A 16,109-nucleotide genomic window follows, 5' to 3' on the forward strand; every position below is an offset into this window, starting at 1 on the left:
TGGAGCACAGGAGCGGGAGCTCCCTGACTCAGACATGAGGTCATCGTGTTGGGGCCGTGGATCTGCTTTGCAGCCCCCTCCCTTCTTGTCTTCCTTCCCTCCTCTTGCCTGTCTTTGCAGCTATGTCACTACGAAGACAGTAACGGCTGCCCTTCAGAAGCCTGTAATCACCTTACTGCTGGAAGAACGATCATCTCTGGGCCCCTCCCTGCTCGAAACTTGTTTTTTTTTTGTCCCAATCCCTTACTGTTTCAAAGTCAGACATGAGGGGGCTTTAGAGTAGGAGAGAGACAGAGGGAGAGCCAGGCAGGCAAGCATCTTCCCACCCGAGCCTCGCCCAGCCTTATCTCTTCACCACCGCACAGGATGCCCTCAACACGTGGCTATTTCTGGCTTCCACGAGTCACCACTAACGTGCTATTTTCTGGAGCGTGGCGGTCTCTGATTTCAATTGTCTCCCTTCTGCACTGGGAGGAAACCACACCATGAGGAGCGGTTCACACTGGATCCCTCCAGATCTAGTCTCCCAAGCCATTCCTGCCTCTTCGGACCTCCCCTCTATACCCTCACCGGGCCACTGGCCCTGCTCTTGGCCCTCTCCCTTGTCTCTGCAAACTGTTAAATGGTCCCCAGGGACTGCACGTGACAGGAAAGCCCCCCCCCCCCACTGCCCCCCTCCCTCCCCAAGAGTTGCCCTCCCTCAGCAGACGCGCCCCCTCCCTGGGGCCCCTCCTCCCTGGGTCACAGACTGTGACCAAGTCTTATTGCCTGTCTCTAGGAATTCATTTCCTGTCTCTCCTCAGTTCCACCTCTCTGGGGCTCCCTGGCCCTCCCCCATCCCCCGGCACTGTGCCCCCTCACGTTTGCCAGGCAGCTGGCTGCTTCCATTATTTTTATGCCAACACAGTTTAAAGATCTCCGCCGCCTCCGTGCTGTCTGCGGAGACGCGGCAGTTACACTCCTCTGACATCCTGGTGTCATTAGGGTCCACGCGCACTCTCCTCGGCTAATGAGGCGGCAGAAAGAAAATTAAGGGGAAAAAACCACACAGGCGCCTTGCTCTATATGCAGATGGAGAAATAAAACAAGAGCAAGAGAAACAGAGGTGTGCCATTTACGGGAGCTCACCTCCCTCCTCCCAGGGGGAGGGGCGCATACGCCACTCGCTTGTTGGAGACAGGGAAATGGAGTCTGGTTTGTGACTACTACCACCCCGGGATTCTCCCCCCTGAAAAGCTTGGGAGATTGGAGAACCGTGAAGTCACTTCATCTTGTTCTGCACTTAGGTAAAACGCAAATGCAAAATCTTGGGGCCCATCCTTCCAGCATGGTCAGTGCTGGGAAGGTGAGGCAAGACCAGAGCTCTGCAGATGTTTCTAGAATCTGTCATCCTCACCGCCAACCTTCGTTTCCCCTTGCGGAAGTGATCTGCAGGCCTCACCTGGATTGCCACAGCAGCGCATGCTTTCCCACCCACCCCCTGCCCCCCGCATGTTCTCTATGCCTCTGCAGAAAAACCAACCCCGTGCTCGTTTGATTGTCACTTCTGCTTCAAATGATGGAATACATTCCCACTGCTCTTAAGACAAAGGCTAAATCTCTTAATCCCTGAAACCCCTGCTTCTCGCCCCCTCTTACCGCTTTCCTCTAGCTCCTGGGTCATCTTTCAACTGCCCCTACTACAGTGCTCTTTCTGCCCCAGGACTCTTGCCTATGCTGCCGGGAATGGCCCTTCCTTTCTTCACGCAGCTGAGTCTTCAGCCTTCAGGTCTGGGTTCACTCTACACATGCCCAGGGGAGCCTCTCACCCCGCTCTCTGCGTCAGCAGCTCAGGCCCCCATTTGGCACTTCCGAGCCACGCAGGGCCTTGTTTGAGCAAGCTCTCCGACCATGGCAACTTCACACTGAGCACGTGGTGGTCTGAGTCAAGGCTGTCCTCCACTCAGGTGACTGGCAGCTCCCCTAGGGTGGGACACACGCGAGCTGCCGTCCAACACGATCCCCAGCACTGAGCACAGGCGTTCTGAGAAACGTCTGCTGAACGAGTAAGCAAGTGCCGGGGGGAAACAGTCTGTGTGTGCGGCTTGGTGGAGATGGCTCATTGCTGCTGCGGTCTGTCCCTGCACAGTCGGCACTCCTGGGCCGAGTCTGGATGATTTAGACAGCCCAGCCCAGGGGCACAAGGGGCAAGAGATGTGAGCAAAACCCACATTCCAAACCAAGCATCTGACCACTAGTGACAGTTGCAAAACAAATTTGGATCCGCAGGTGTGTGTCACCGCACCCTCCCGCCTGCTCTCCTTCAGGCCGGCCCCGCCAATGCGGACAGCTTCCAGGATTCAAACCCGGCAGCAGCCTGCCCCCGCGCTTGCGCCTGCCCTCACGCCCCAAAGTCTGACTCCGGTGTTAACTAGCGGGCAGCCGGGCAGAAAGGCCTGGCACTGTCAACATGCTTGCTTCCCAAGCTGTGACACCACTTTGATTTTCGGGGCAGAGCACTGCGCACGGCTCCGATGGATGCTCCGAGTCCGCCTGCCGCGGCGACGGTGCCTTTGTCTGGGCATGGGGGAGCTGTGATTTATGTCATAAGCTCGCTGTGAAACCTTTGCCTCAGTAATTCTGAGCTCCGTGGGTGTCTCTTTACATCTATTTAAAGCACGGCTGTTGCCCACGGACGGCGTGCTCTGTGACATTCCCCGGTGCCTCTGTGTACGCCCCGCCACGGCGCTGAGTCTTGCCGGCAGAGCGTCTTTGTGGCTCGGTTCAGTGTTTGCTGCGCACTCCACGAGTCTGCTGAGCAGTCGGGTCTGTCCCTTTGATGCCCTGCGTGGTGATTAGACCCCTTCCCTGGTGGACCACTTGCAGGGGCCTGGGGGGAGGGACGGGCTGCTGCCTGATTTCCAGAGTTCGCCGTGTTTGTCCTGGGCAAGGCTAGAACAAATGCGGCCACCTGCGTCTGTCTACAGGATTCCCAGTGTGGCAGTCAGTGCCTTCCCCTTTGAAACCCGCTCCAGACCTGAGCGCCAGGGGCTGATGGCTGTGCACCCCATCGGCACTCCTCCATGGGGTGCCCGCTAGAGGTGTGGGGGATCACGGTGCAAAGAAGTCACATCCCCCTTTCCAAAGATCTAACCCCCACACTGGCCCTGGAGTTGCTGGAGTTCACTTCCTTCATTCAACAAACACCGGGGGAGGAATTGCTGTGCGGCACTGTGCTCACTGCGGGGTGGGGGAGACAAGGTGGCAATGCTTTTTTGTGAACACCTCCAAGGGTTAAGCTTTCTCAAGAAAGCTCCAATCCCTTCCCAGGTGGTGTGAAATGGCTGAGAGATCCCTTGTCACTTTAGGAGCCAAGCGCTTCTCATGGCGTCTTGGTCGATGCTGTATAATGGCCTCTGAGTTCAAACCTGCCTGCAGCTTGCCCCCCACGCCACCCCCCCCAGTGGCCATGCTCTAGTCTGGTGTGGCTGGCGAAGCAGGGGGGAATCCCAGGAGTGGGCCCTTGGGGGCCCAGGTGGGAGACATTGTGCCTTCTCCTGCATCTCGAAGTGAAGGTAGGGTAATTCTTAGAGCTCGGAAGACAGAGTTCAGGTGCTGGAGGTCCTGTTCCCCAGGGATGATGTCCGTGAGGCTGCGCCCAGGACTCGGAAACCTACAGAGATCACTCAGATCACATGACTCCCAGGCTAACAACGGATTACGACTCATCAGTATTGAACTATATTGACTTTTTTCTCTTTTAAAGAACTTGCCCCAAATATTTGTCACTTTTGGCCTATGCGTAAGGACATTTATTTTGTTCTGTTTGTTTCTCGTTCCTTCTTTATGCAGTTTCATGCCAGGAAGGGTGAAGTGAGCTTCTTGGTTTCATGCAAACATGGTGTGAGCCGGAGGGGCAGCAGGGATGTCCTGTTCCCATTGCATCGGCTGATGAACTAAGATCGTTAATACGGGGACACATTGCAATGTTAATGATGACTATGAAAGGTAATGATACAGAATATGGAAATGCTGGTGCTCCCTTTCAAGAGCCTGCCATATTGAAATTCTACATTAGTGGAGTGCCATGGAGAACAATTCAAAGATACTGTGAGAGGTAGGGGAAGAACCTTGTCACAGTGCTGGTGAGGTAAGGACACAGCGAGGGAGTTGTGTGGGTGGACCCCCCCCCCATTCACCTATGTTTTAATAGACACAAGCGTTACTCTGAATGCATCTACAAGGCAAAGTTGGCATTTGAGAGAGATGTGTGGATTTCACTATTTCAGACCATCTAGAGTGCTGTCCTTTTAAAGTAGAAGGTTTTCAGCTATTTGTTCAAAACATACCCAGCCAAAGTGTGTCTCCTGCATATGATCAGTGAGTCTTAATTTTTAAGTCAAATACTCTCAATTTATACCTAACGGAATGACTTCCTTTCAATGGAGACTTTTTAGGAGGACAAACCCTTATTCCAACCAATATTTGGGGGACCTTCCTTTTGGAAATATTTCCCATCTTCTAGCTTTTGGAAATATTTTCCATCTTCTAAGTGCTTTCTCTAACGGGCAATCCTTACCCTTTATCTTTGTCATTTCAGGGTAGATCCGATACGTGGAAAAAGTGACAGGCTGCTTCAGAGTCAAGTCTGCAACTTGGGGCTGAGACCCCAATACAGCCCTAACCCTGAACGGGGCATTTCACCAGGCTGAAACCCAGGTGGGAGAACCTCATGGGCCTGGGTCACGTGCCTGGCATATTTTGCAGGAGTGTGGTGTGGACTGAATGTCAGATATTTGCGGACGTGTCAAGTGCTTTCACTCAAGTCATTACTAAGGTAGGTAGCCAGATTGGGTATTTCGTTTACTATCAAACACTGGATGGACTTTCATTGTTTACGGATTAGATAAGCTGCCAAAACATTTTGAGCCATGAGGGCGCCGTCCAACTAAGTGTCCTGCGTCTCCAGTTTATTTAAAAACAATTATATTTAAGTTGGCTCTGCACCCAACGTGACGCTTGAACTCACAACCCGGGGATTAAGAGTTGCAGGCTCCACCCAAGGAGCCAGCCAGGCGCCCAGGTAACTGAGTTTTCTATGGACTGGCCTAGGGACACCTGCCCTTCGAAGTGTGGCCCCAAGTTCAGCAACCCCCGCCTCACTGGGGAACCAGGGAGAGCTGCATTCCCCCACCTCCCGCACCTGGGCAATCAGAAGCTGCAATCCGGACATGTTCGCAGGCGCAGCGAGCCCCCAGCTGCAGGCCGTCCCCGGGGCCCTCTTACCTTGGGGAAGGCGTCGGGCCACACGGCTGGGGAGCCGTGGTTGAGCAGCGCCTGCACCGTGCGCTGCGGGCCGGGCTCAGGAGCGCAGGCTGCCGTCTGCAGCGCGCGGGCCAACGGCGAGGCCCCGCCGTAGTCGAGCGCGCCCGCGTCAGCGCCGTGTCGCAGCAGGAGGCGCGCCAGTCCCGGGCACGCGTGGCCGCAGGCCTTGTGCAGCGGGCTGCGCTCGTCCTCGTCACGCGTGTCCGCCGCCGCCCCGCGCCGCAGCAGGAGCGCGCACAGGCGCAGGCGGCGCGCGTGCTCGTCGGGCCGCCGCGCTGCGCCGCACGCCGCGCTCAAGGGCGTCTCGCCGCTCCCGTTCCTCGTGTCCACGCGCGCGCCGCGGCCCAGGTAGAGGCATGCGTGCTCGTCCAGGCCGCGCTGCGCCGCCACGTGCAGCGGCGTGTCCCCGCCCGCGCCGCCCGCGCAGTGCACCGAGGCGCCGTGCTCCAGCAGCGCTTGCGCGCACCTGTGGGGAGGCCAAGGCGGGTCACCGCGAGGCCGGGGCGCGCGACCCCCTCTAGGGCCCCAGCCGGCGGACCCCCACCCCCGCGGCCCATGCTCCCTGATCGCCGCTGCCACCCCTCCACCCCTCCACTCCTCTACCGCTTGGGCAGGTTGGCTCCGTGGAAAGCAGGGGCGGCTCTGAGCTCAGCATTTCCCTACCCAGGCTCTGGGAGGTCAGACGGAGCTGCGGGGAGGAAGTGAGAGTCTGGCCGACCCTGGGGCTTACAAGTGGTGGAGGTAGCTGGAAGGTTTCCGAAGACGCCATGTGCAGAGTAGGACCTTATGAGGAATTTGTAACTGCTTGGTGCTGCTTGGAAAGGTAATGTGGTTCAGATGGCAGTGCTGGAAGTACTGATTACCTGGGCTCTTTGTCATAGCTGCCAGTCACAGAGGGCCTGGGAGTCCTGGTTCTAACGAGGGTCCTTTAGACCGTCAGGCTCTTTCTCAGCTCTGCTGTAAACTGTCCGTCTTTGGTGGTGGTGTGAGGCAAAGCTTGCCTTGCTCCCACAGAGGGACTCTATGCATCCTTCAAGGCACTGACACGGATTGGTCCTGAGGGGTCCTCAGACAGGGTTGGAAGAAGGAGTAGAGCACATAGCCGTCCCTAACTGGGGGGGATCCCTTTGTTTCAACTGGACTTTCCTTGGAGACTGTGAATCTTGGCTGGGCCCATCTGGGTTCAGACCCCAGTGGTCTCCGGGGGTGGGGGTGTCCTAGATTCCTATAGGACACTGTGGTCTCCCTCAGAGGTGGCAGTCCTCTGCTGCCTCCCAGTCCACCAGCTGATCCCAAAGTGTCCTCTTCCTCAAACACCAGTGCCTCTCGGGACAGCGGCTTCCTCAGAACCTCTTGGAACCTGGGGGAACGCCACACACCTACCTAAGGGCAGATGACCCACTGCTGACTGGGTCAGGGTCATGTTGGGCCTTGGGCCTCGGACCCCGGTGGGTCCGAGTTTCCCGGTGGGAAACTCTCGGCTGAAAGCAGGAGGCCAGTCGCACAGCCCCTCCACCACGGGGCTGGCCCTTGTCCTCTGTGGGCACTCCAAAACACCAGCCCCACTGCTGACCCGCGCTCCTGGGTCACCGTCTGGACAAGCCGTGAATGTGTTTGCCTTGCCCATGGAGCTTTCGGCCTCTCTAGCTCGTCCATGCCTATGAGTCCCCTTCTCATCTCCGCCCTGCTCAGACTTGGGTTGTAGGCCCCTCATCTCTCAGCCCTTCCTGGCCTCCTTCCTTCCTGGGTGGCACTGTGGTCACTCTTCTCAGCATCCCAGCCCCTGGAACTGAGGGGACGTGACCACCCCCCCACGCCAAATGTGGCTCGTGAGCCTCTGTTCCCTCTCTGTTTCTTGTGTCCTCTCCGCCCGCCCTCTGGTCCTGCTTTATTCTGAGCTCTGGCTCTCTCAGGAGCGGCCACCCATCCTGCTTTCTGCCCACGAGTCCATCCTGACTGCCACTGGGATCTGTTTCTACAACGATTGTTCTGTCCTTTCCGCATGTGCCTGGGGAAGGGAGTCCCCTCTCCATCATCTGCCCCCAATTTAACCCTCTTCTGCCTCCCTATCTTGTTCTGTAAGTTACTGGCTCTTTGCCTTTTCCTTGTCACCCGGGTGCCCTGCATTTCAACTGGTCACTTGGCCCCGTGGACTCCTACTCGTTCATCATCACCGGAAACGCTTCCTCCTTCTGCTCCCACTGTCACCGCCCTGTGTGGAGGCCCACATCATTTCTAGCCTGACCTTTAGCCGCGGACTCCTACTCTGCCCCCTGCTCTAATCGAACAAGTTCCATACTCCCAGAAAGAGCCTCTCCAGTGTGACTCAACCATGTGCCAGCTGAAACCCCGAGGGCTCCTCCTGCCCGCTGCACGGAACCCATGCTCATTTCCCCCTCAGACACAGGACGCCGTCTGACCCAGCTCCCACTGGCCTTGTGGCTTTAATTCCTGGAGCTCCAGCCTGTGTCTCAGCCCTGCCTGGCCAGGTGCGGTTCTTAGAACACACCTGCTGTGTCGTGCCCTCCTGCCTTCGGCATGCGGCTCCTTCATGGGGGTGGTGCACACATTCCTCACTTCCCCTCCTCTTCATCTGCGATGCCTTCCCAGTGCCACCGGCAGAGGGTTACTCCTGTGTTGTCATCATATACCACATACATGAAGTGCCCGGGGAACTGCATTTATCACACCACGTTTCAAACGTGCATTAGCACGTCTGACTCCTCTCTTAAGACGGGTGGCTCCCTGAGTGTAGAAATGGGGTTTTATTGGTGTCTGCGCCTCTGTGCCCACGGCAGAGCTAGCCTGCCGTGGGTATTCCCTGAAATTCAACACATCGCAACAATGCATCTGCTTAATGACCGTCTTTCAGCTCTCCTTTCTGTGGCGGCTCTTTTTCCTGCTACGTACCTGGCTGGGGCTCCCCACGAGATCCCCCATCGAGGGTTTCCAGGCTGGAAGTGGCTTCTGTCCTTCCGTCTCATTCATGTCTCTACCCCGGGTCCCTCAGTAATTTTTAATTCTGTCTCTCTAGTTCTCTAGCCTCCTGACAGCAGTATCTGGAGAAGTGGTTTGTCTTGGGGGAAAAAAATCTTTACAAACAAGTACAGTTTGATGTGAAATGTCCTTTGGGACAATAACCAGCTAAGAGAGGATGCAAATTTCACAATCAGTGTTTCACATTTGCTTCCTCCTTGCCTCTCTGGGAGGCATTTTGAACATTTTGAACAGTGCAGCAGGAGGTGAGAAATCAAGGGTTCTGTCTCATTTTGTCGCTGAGCCTGTGTGTGCTCACAAACAATCACAAAACATTTTCTTTTACTATTTTTTTTTTTTTTAAAGCAGCCTAGCTTCTCCAAAGAGGTCTGCCGGGAAATACAGCCAGGCCTCTCCCCCACCCCCCACCGCCATCCAGGGCTTCACTGGCGGAGGGCCAGCTTGCTATTTGCAACAAGGATACCCTTCAGAAGAACGAGGGCACCGGCCCACCCTCCGGAGGGCTGCGAGTGCCCTTTCTCGTTGTTAATGAAGAGCTTCTAATTGGCTAAACCTTGGCACTTCCTTCGAGCAGGTAATGATGTAACTTGCAGACCACAGGCACGAGAGAAACAACACAAACAATGGACTGAGGCAGATCTAGCCGGCACACCCTGGGCAGTCATCAAAAATGAAGGTGTGGGAGCCTGTTTAATGACACGGAAAGCTATTTGCAGTGGTTATTTGAAAAGATTAGGTACAGGGGCGCCTGGGTGGCTCAGTGGATTGGGCCGCTGCCTTCGGCTCAGGTCATGATCTCAGGGTCCTGGGATCGAGCCCCGCATCGGGCTCTCTGCTCTGCAGGGAGCCTGCTTCCTCCTCTCTCTCTGCCTGTCTCTCTGCCTACTTGTGATCTCTCTCTGTCAAATAAATAAATAAAATCTTAAAAAAAAAAAAAAGATTAGGTACAAAACAGCACTGAACAGGCTTGTGTTTTGTTTTCTTTCTTGCTTTTCTTTTTTTAAAGCGGAGATGTATAGGCCATCGATAGCAAGCAAGCCTGGAAGTAGGCTGATGTGTGTTTCCCTGTGGCTGATGGGGTGAGGGGTGTTCTGATTTCCTTTTTGCTTGCCTATATTTTCAAAATTTCCATAATGAATCAGAGTTACAGTTTGAGAAGGGGGCAAGAGAGGCTGATAATGACAGACCCGTCCCCTACCGGCTGTTGCAACAGTTCCTGGATTCTAAGAATGTCAGCTGAGCTTTCCAGGTTCCCAGAATGAACTCAAAGTTTCCGTGGCTCTGTCCAGGTCCAAGCTGCGCTTCATAGAAAGTATGTATGGCAGTACCCCCAAGAAAGTGAGCCTGAAGGCGGGCAGGGGTGGTGATAAGCAGAGTGGTAAGTGATAACTGTCTTGGGGACCTCCTAGACCTGTCCTTGTAGGTGTCAAGTTCTCCAGCGGAAGATGAGATAGCCCAGGGAGGAACGCCCCACCCAAGCTTTTGCACAACTGTGTGGGCAACTCAGCTTTGGCCGAGTCCTTTCCTCAGAGGCAGGTTTTGTGAGTAGGTTTCCTGCTATCCTGATAGGCAGGCAAGTCAGGAAGGCCTGGGGCCAGTGTCCAACGGTCACTGTCAGGGACCAAGGCTACATTTCCATGTAAGCACGTCAGAATGACTTGTCTCTGTCTTACAGGGATTAAGGAGGCACTGTGCGTCTGAACAGCCTCTGATCCAAAGCAGCTGGGGTGAACACTAACAACCCCCATCCCTCTTCGCCAGCCTTAATAATGATCGTGGTGACAGGCTGTTATAAGGGCCCGAGGTTCAGAGTACACAGAAAAAGTTACTGGAGCCAAAAAGCAAGAGTTAATAGAGATGAGCCCATCAAGGGCTATTGAATCAGTGTCATTTTAACTTATTTCTAAGTGGGGAAGTAGGGCTCTGAGCCCACATCCCACACATGGGGATCTACCTTCCTTCTACCTTCCAGCATCTTCCTGAGGCCCTGCCTGGTTCCCTCCCAGGGGCGGAAGCCCACACCATTCCTTCACCCCGCGCTTTTCTGCTCTTTCCTCACTCCCCTGACACCACCTGCCAAGCCTCCCTGCATCCCGTGAGACAGTGCCTGCTCAAGGCTTTCTTTCTTTCATCCTCCCGCCTCCTCATTACTTGGTTTCCACAAAGTCCTCAACAGTGGGATTTCACAGCCTCTGGACCTGAGCTGAGAGGTCCCCAGTACTTGATTTTTAAATTTATTTTTAAAAAATGTTGTCTGTGGTTTTGCAACAAATCTACACAGTGGGCAGAATTTGCGGGCGGGAAAATTGAGGCTTCAAAGACCAGTGACTTGCATAAGGCCATACAGCCAAGGACTTCCTCCTCTGGCTCCAAAGCTCTCAGTCATGTCACCCACTGCCTCTTCCCACTGGTATCGTCTGTTACTCCGAGCCAGGAGTGCAAGGCATTTTCCATAAGTTATTTCTGGACTTTTCTGCCAGTGGTTCGTGCATTCGCTCATTCATTCAGTAAGTGGGGAACCGTCTGTGCTGTGTTCAGTACCGCCCTCAAAGCAGGGAGAAGTGTGTCTTGTCTAAGCATGTCACAAAAATTTCTGGAAAGACTCACGGCAGGACCCAGAAGTCAGGACAAAGCAGGGGAGGTCACCGACCTTGGGGACTTGGTGCTACGGGGCAGGTGACAGCAGCCTGCTTCTCACCCAGTCGTGCCAGCAACTCTGCACGCAAGATCTCATTCTTCCCAGCTGGACTCAGTTTTCGAGGTTTGGGTAAGGATCTCAAGGGTTATGTGGGAGATGACAGTGAGCCCACAGCCAGGACATCGTGCTTGGGAAGGGAGCCCCAGCTCTCCCTGGATAATAGCATGACCCTGCAACCACCAAAAACCGGTACTGAGAGAGCAATGTAATGAACAGGGAGAAGGAACTGTTCAAAATCAAGTGAAACTCAAGATCCAGAAACCTCACTTAATCTTTCTCTCGGGGAAACAGACACAGCTCCTATGGTCGCATGTTAATCATCTGTCTCCTGAGCAGTGTTTCCTATGGCCGGAGGTCGCCAGGGTCCTTGGACAAGCCTGACAGCCCTTCCGCATTCTCCTTTCATGACTGTTGTCCAGTCCCCCTGACAGGCAGAAGGGGTTTCACACTGTTTGATGTGCACAGTGAGTGTTATGAACCAGTCTTGTTGGATCATTGTTGCTACTATGTTTCCTTTTCAGAGCTGACATGCCCGGTGATGGGCTGGGGACGGGTCCCTGGGGCAAGGTGGCTGGATCCCCAAGGCTGGGTCCCTGGGTGGGGGCTGGAAGCCACCGTCTGAGCCCTGGGCAAGTGCCAGCCTATGGGAGGCAGAGGACATGGGGGAGTGACTGAGAGGAAAACACAGCCGTGTTTTCTAATGAAGCCATTGCAAGAAGTTTCCCTCCTGTGGATAGACTCCCCAGCTGGCTCCAAATGAAGGACGGGGAAGTCACTGCCCTAAGACTTTGATGGAGGAGCAGTTCCACTTTATTTCCCTGGACCTTCTGCTGAGGCTCTCCTTTGGGGATCTGCCACCCACCCCTTTCTGTTCTGTGGTTTCTTCTCTTTCTCTTTCTTCAGGGATGCTAAGCTGTGAGACTAAATAAGCATACGTGTTTACAATTGAAATGGCTGATGTGCATGGACAAATCCGTCAGGGTAGGGGGAAGATTGAGAGAGAAATCGGCCGGCCATTTCCATCCTTATGGTTTCTCTCAGAGCAATGGCCATAACTTACATTTTTTCTGAAGTGATTGATGGTTGTGACTGGTGATGATATTTTGAGCAGAGTCTCCCCAGATTGCAAGTGAAACCCTGCATTTTGGCGAACTGGGAAATGATTTAAGGGACAAACTGAGAATTCTGCTTTGCTTGCCCCTAAAGTAGTACCTGACTTTCTAGAAGCTTCACTAGTGTCCCTTCCTCAACAAGAAATAGACAACCCTTCTCTCATCCCAATACACTGGATGAAGAGGAAGACCCAGAATCATCAGAATGATGAGCAAAATGAAGAATGAACAAAAGAAGAAAGCAAGACTTGACTCCCTTTTAAAGCAGGTGTAGGGATAAGGTTGGGGGGCTTTGAATTGGATGAGAGAAAAGTTTTATGTATGTAATGCGTGCTTGAATGCATGTATGTATGGATTTTTAAGGTGAGGGAAACTCTGCAGACAGAGGAATGCACTGGTCTTAAGACTACCATTGTATAAATTTTGACAAAGGAATACACTTGTGTAAGTAACATTCCAATCAAGACTTCGAATGTTTCTATCATCCAAGAAGTTCCCTTGTGTTTGTTACGTGTCGGTCATCACTCCCATAGACAGCCACTCTTCTGATTTCTCTCATGATTTAGTTTTGTCTTTTCTAGAATTTTCTCCTTTTTGGTGTCTGACGTCTTTTGCTCAGCGTAACGTCCGCGACATTCATCCCTATTGTTGCATGCATGAGTAACATCCATTTTTATTTCAGAGTTATATTTAATTGTATGGATATGCCACACTTTTCAAATTCCTTCTTCTGTTGAGAGTGATGGACATTTGGGTTTTTCTGTTTTTTTTTTTTTTTTGGCTATTATGAATAAGGCTGCTATGAACATTTATTTTTTAAATATTTAATTTATTTATTTGAGAGAGAGAGCAAGAGTGAGCATGAGCAGGGGGAGTAGAAGAGGGAGAGGGGAAACCAGGCTCCCCACGGAGCAGGGAGCCCAATGCAGGACTCGATCCCAGGACCTTGGGATCATGACCTGAGCTGAAGGCAGATGCCTAACCAACGCCCTGCTATAAACATCTTTGTGTAAATCTTCTTGAGGGCATATTTTCTGATTTCTCTTGGGGAAATATCTAGAAGTAGAATTGCTGGCAGGTGGGTACTTAATATCTAATTTATATTTAATGTATATAAATGGTGAATATTTTTGGAAGTGATTATATTATTACACACTCCCAACAACAGTGTACATGAGTTCTGGTTGTTCTGAAATTTTCCTGATGTTCAGTATTTCTCAGTGTTTTTGATCTTAGCCATTCTAATGGGTGTGAAACAGTGAATTTTTCCTCGTGGCCTCAATTTGCATTTCCCAGATGGCTAATGATGTTGAGCACCTTTTCATTTGCTTATTGGCCATTCATATAACTTTCTGGAAGTGTCTGATCAAGGCTTGTGCCCCGAGGGTAAAGGTTTGATTTGGCCTGCATTACCTCTTTTCCTTCCTGACAATGAGTTATAGATGTTCAGATAGGACTTGGCAAGTGACCAGAAGGCTGACAAATCTGCCCGAGAGGCCATCCAGGGTTGGTGGGAAGGGGCGTAAACCTGGGATAGTTCATGTCTGAAAGGTGGTGACTAGATGCAGAGTTTTTTGAAAAGAACTTAGGTGAACAAGGGAGAGGTGATCTTTCAACATTGGCCTATCTTACAACACTTGGCTTTTGGCAATTTCCACCGTGTGCCACCTTACTAGCAAAACATAGGTCCTTGAAGAGCCTCAGTTTCCTGATCTGCAGACTGGGGATAACCATGCCTTGCAGGTCTGCTGGAGGACTGTGGGAATTAAGACCCTTGCAAGTGCTCAGGAATGTTTGAAGTTCTAAATAATCAAATCACCTGATGGGGGCAGCCCCTCCCTGACACCTTGCTCTTTAATACCCTTCCGATGCCTCAAACACCTGTTGGATCAGGCCATGTTTTCTCCCCTCAAAAAATCACTCACTCATTTAGGGTGTGGAAAGTGTGGACAGTTTTCTGGATTATGTATCAGTGCCCGAAAACCTGGCTCCTTAGGCAGGTAACTCTTCTGCTATTCGGTGGAGACTTTGGGGTTGGTGTGGCTACTTTGAACAGTTATCCATGCTTGAACCTGACCAGAGAGTGCCTTTCTTGCCTCAGGAAACCTAATACCCTCTTTCTCTCTGCTCGGATTTCAGCCTGCCTGTTCTGAACCAGAAAAGCATTGTCCAGTGATTATCTTCAGTGATTTTTAAGGTAATTAGCTGCTTTCACAGGTCTAACTCTGGCTTATGAATTATATTTTATTAAGTCAAATTAATCCAGCTGGGACAAAAAAAGTTAACATGCATGCATTTTACTAGTATGTTCGTGAAGGAAGCGAGTCCTCCTCACTTCTATTTAAGTCCAGATAACTTTAAATGAAAAAAAGAATCAGGACTCTACTAATTCTTTTCTCATTTTAATTATTTCAGAATTTTAAAAAGGGTCAAGGAGAAGAGCCTGATAATAAATAGGGCGAGGCTGACATGCAGGCTACTAACGTGAAGAGAGTAACTTTACTGGAACTTTTCTTTTTGGGAAAATCTCTTCAAAAGGCTCCTAGATTAAAGCTTCGATATCCCTTTTTGTGTGTTGAATTCTGAATTCTGAAGCTTGCTGGTTGGAAGGAAGCACAGATAATTTTTCTTTTTTAATCCCAGGAACTCAGAGACTCAAAGGTTTTAAAGTCTTGCACCCATGGTGAATTGCTGACTAAAAGGGGTTGGAGCAGAAGTGGGTCCCTAGGTGTGGAGACCATTGTCATCAAGAGTAAGAAAATGAAATGGCTCTGTATGTAGGTCAACGACCCCCTCTCTACTGTAAGGTAAAAAAATTAAGGATGACCTAAAATCTACTATGTATAAAAGATTCTGGAGAAAGTAGCTCTTTCTTGTCAAAGTGATAATATGTTTATACTACCTGAAGACAGACCTCCTCGGAGTCTAACTTTAGGGGAACTCTTTAGAGCTGAAAAGCTGTGGTCGAAACCCCAAGCCCTTTCTGACATCTATTACCTTTTTATCCTTCAAGGTAGTTGGCTATGTTATTGTAGAGGTGTTCAATGGAATCCACCAGCATTTCCCATTATAATCATGGATATTGAAGGGATTCTAAGTCAGCTGTTGCATAGTTCAGCCTGAACTTCTGGGATATTCATCACTTATCTCAAACTTTCCCCCACTAACCAGGATTTAAATAAGTCAAGACTGTCAAATGAAAGCGCCAGGGGGAAAGATTCACATTGAGAGACACATAGAGGCAGAAGACAAATGAGAAGAAGAAAAGGAGGAGAAATGAAGACAAAAGGAAGGAGATTTTAAAAGCTCCCCATTAATTCAAAAGCATTTTAAAAAGTCCTTATTATACCATGTTCTGGACCTGTATGATTCCTAAAAAACCAGCTCAAACCAGGAAATTAGTTTCTGTCACACAGTGTATAGCTCTGGTGGTCTGCGTACATCTCAGCTCTTTATGATATCCAAATGTGAGCTTGTTGGCTTATTGGAAGAGCTGTTGAAGGGATTCACAATAATTTGTACTCTGAGTAGGTGTTGCTATCTCCTTTCTTAGTAAAGAGCAGTATTTTTCTGATATTGTAAAATGGGAGGTTGGCGCCTAGGGTGTGAAACCAACTTGGTTTTAAAAACTCTTTTTAGTTTAAAACTATTTTAGATTTACAGAAGAGTTGCAAAGGTAGCACAGAGAATTTCCAAATGCCTCTCACCCAGCTTCCCCTAAAGCTGAACTAGAAAGTGGAGAATGCCTACAACTGAGGACAGAAATGGATCACAAGGTTTGAACTTACCAACACGATTGGCAAACACTGAACTGCTTGAGGTCTCAAAGGACCTCTGGGCTCCCAGACGGGGGCTCCGTGAAGAGATCCTAGACAGAGCGCAGGCGACTCTCTGAATTGAGGAGAGGGATCTAGGAGTCTGGGGAGGCCAAGGCAGGTGGCATTTGCAAGGCAAAGTACTGTGCAGGGGTGTCTTCACAGAGAAAAAACTTTGCAGAG

The 16,109-nt window shown here is 51.3% G+C and overlaps 1 protein-coding gene across 1 annotated transcript in view; it reads right to left on the minus strand.

Annotated features, from left to right (window-relative positions):
• Window positions 1-16,109, minus strand: part of ASB18 (ankyrin repeat and SOCS box containing 18) — a 59,820-nt gene that overhangs the window by 10,847 nt on the left and 32,864 nt on the right. Inside the window, exon 5 of the mRNA XM_046018073.1 lies at window positions 5,266-5,770. Coding sequence (XP_045874029.1) covers window positions 5,266-5,770 — 505 coding nt within the window. The remainder of the gene's footprint in view (window positions 1-5,265; window positions 5,771-16,109) is intronic.

Source organism: Meles meles, chromosome 9, assembly GCF_922984935.1.
Source record: "Meles meles chromosome 9, mMelMel3.1 paternal haplotype, whole genome shotgun sequence".
In the NCBI taxonomy this organism is placed as follows: Eukaryota; Metazoa; Chordata; class Mammalia; order Carnivora; family Mustelidae; genus Meles; species Meles meles.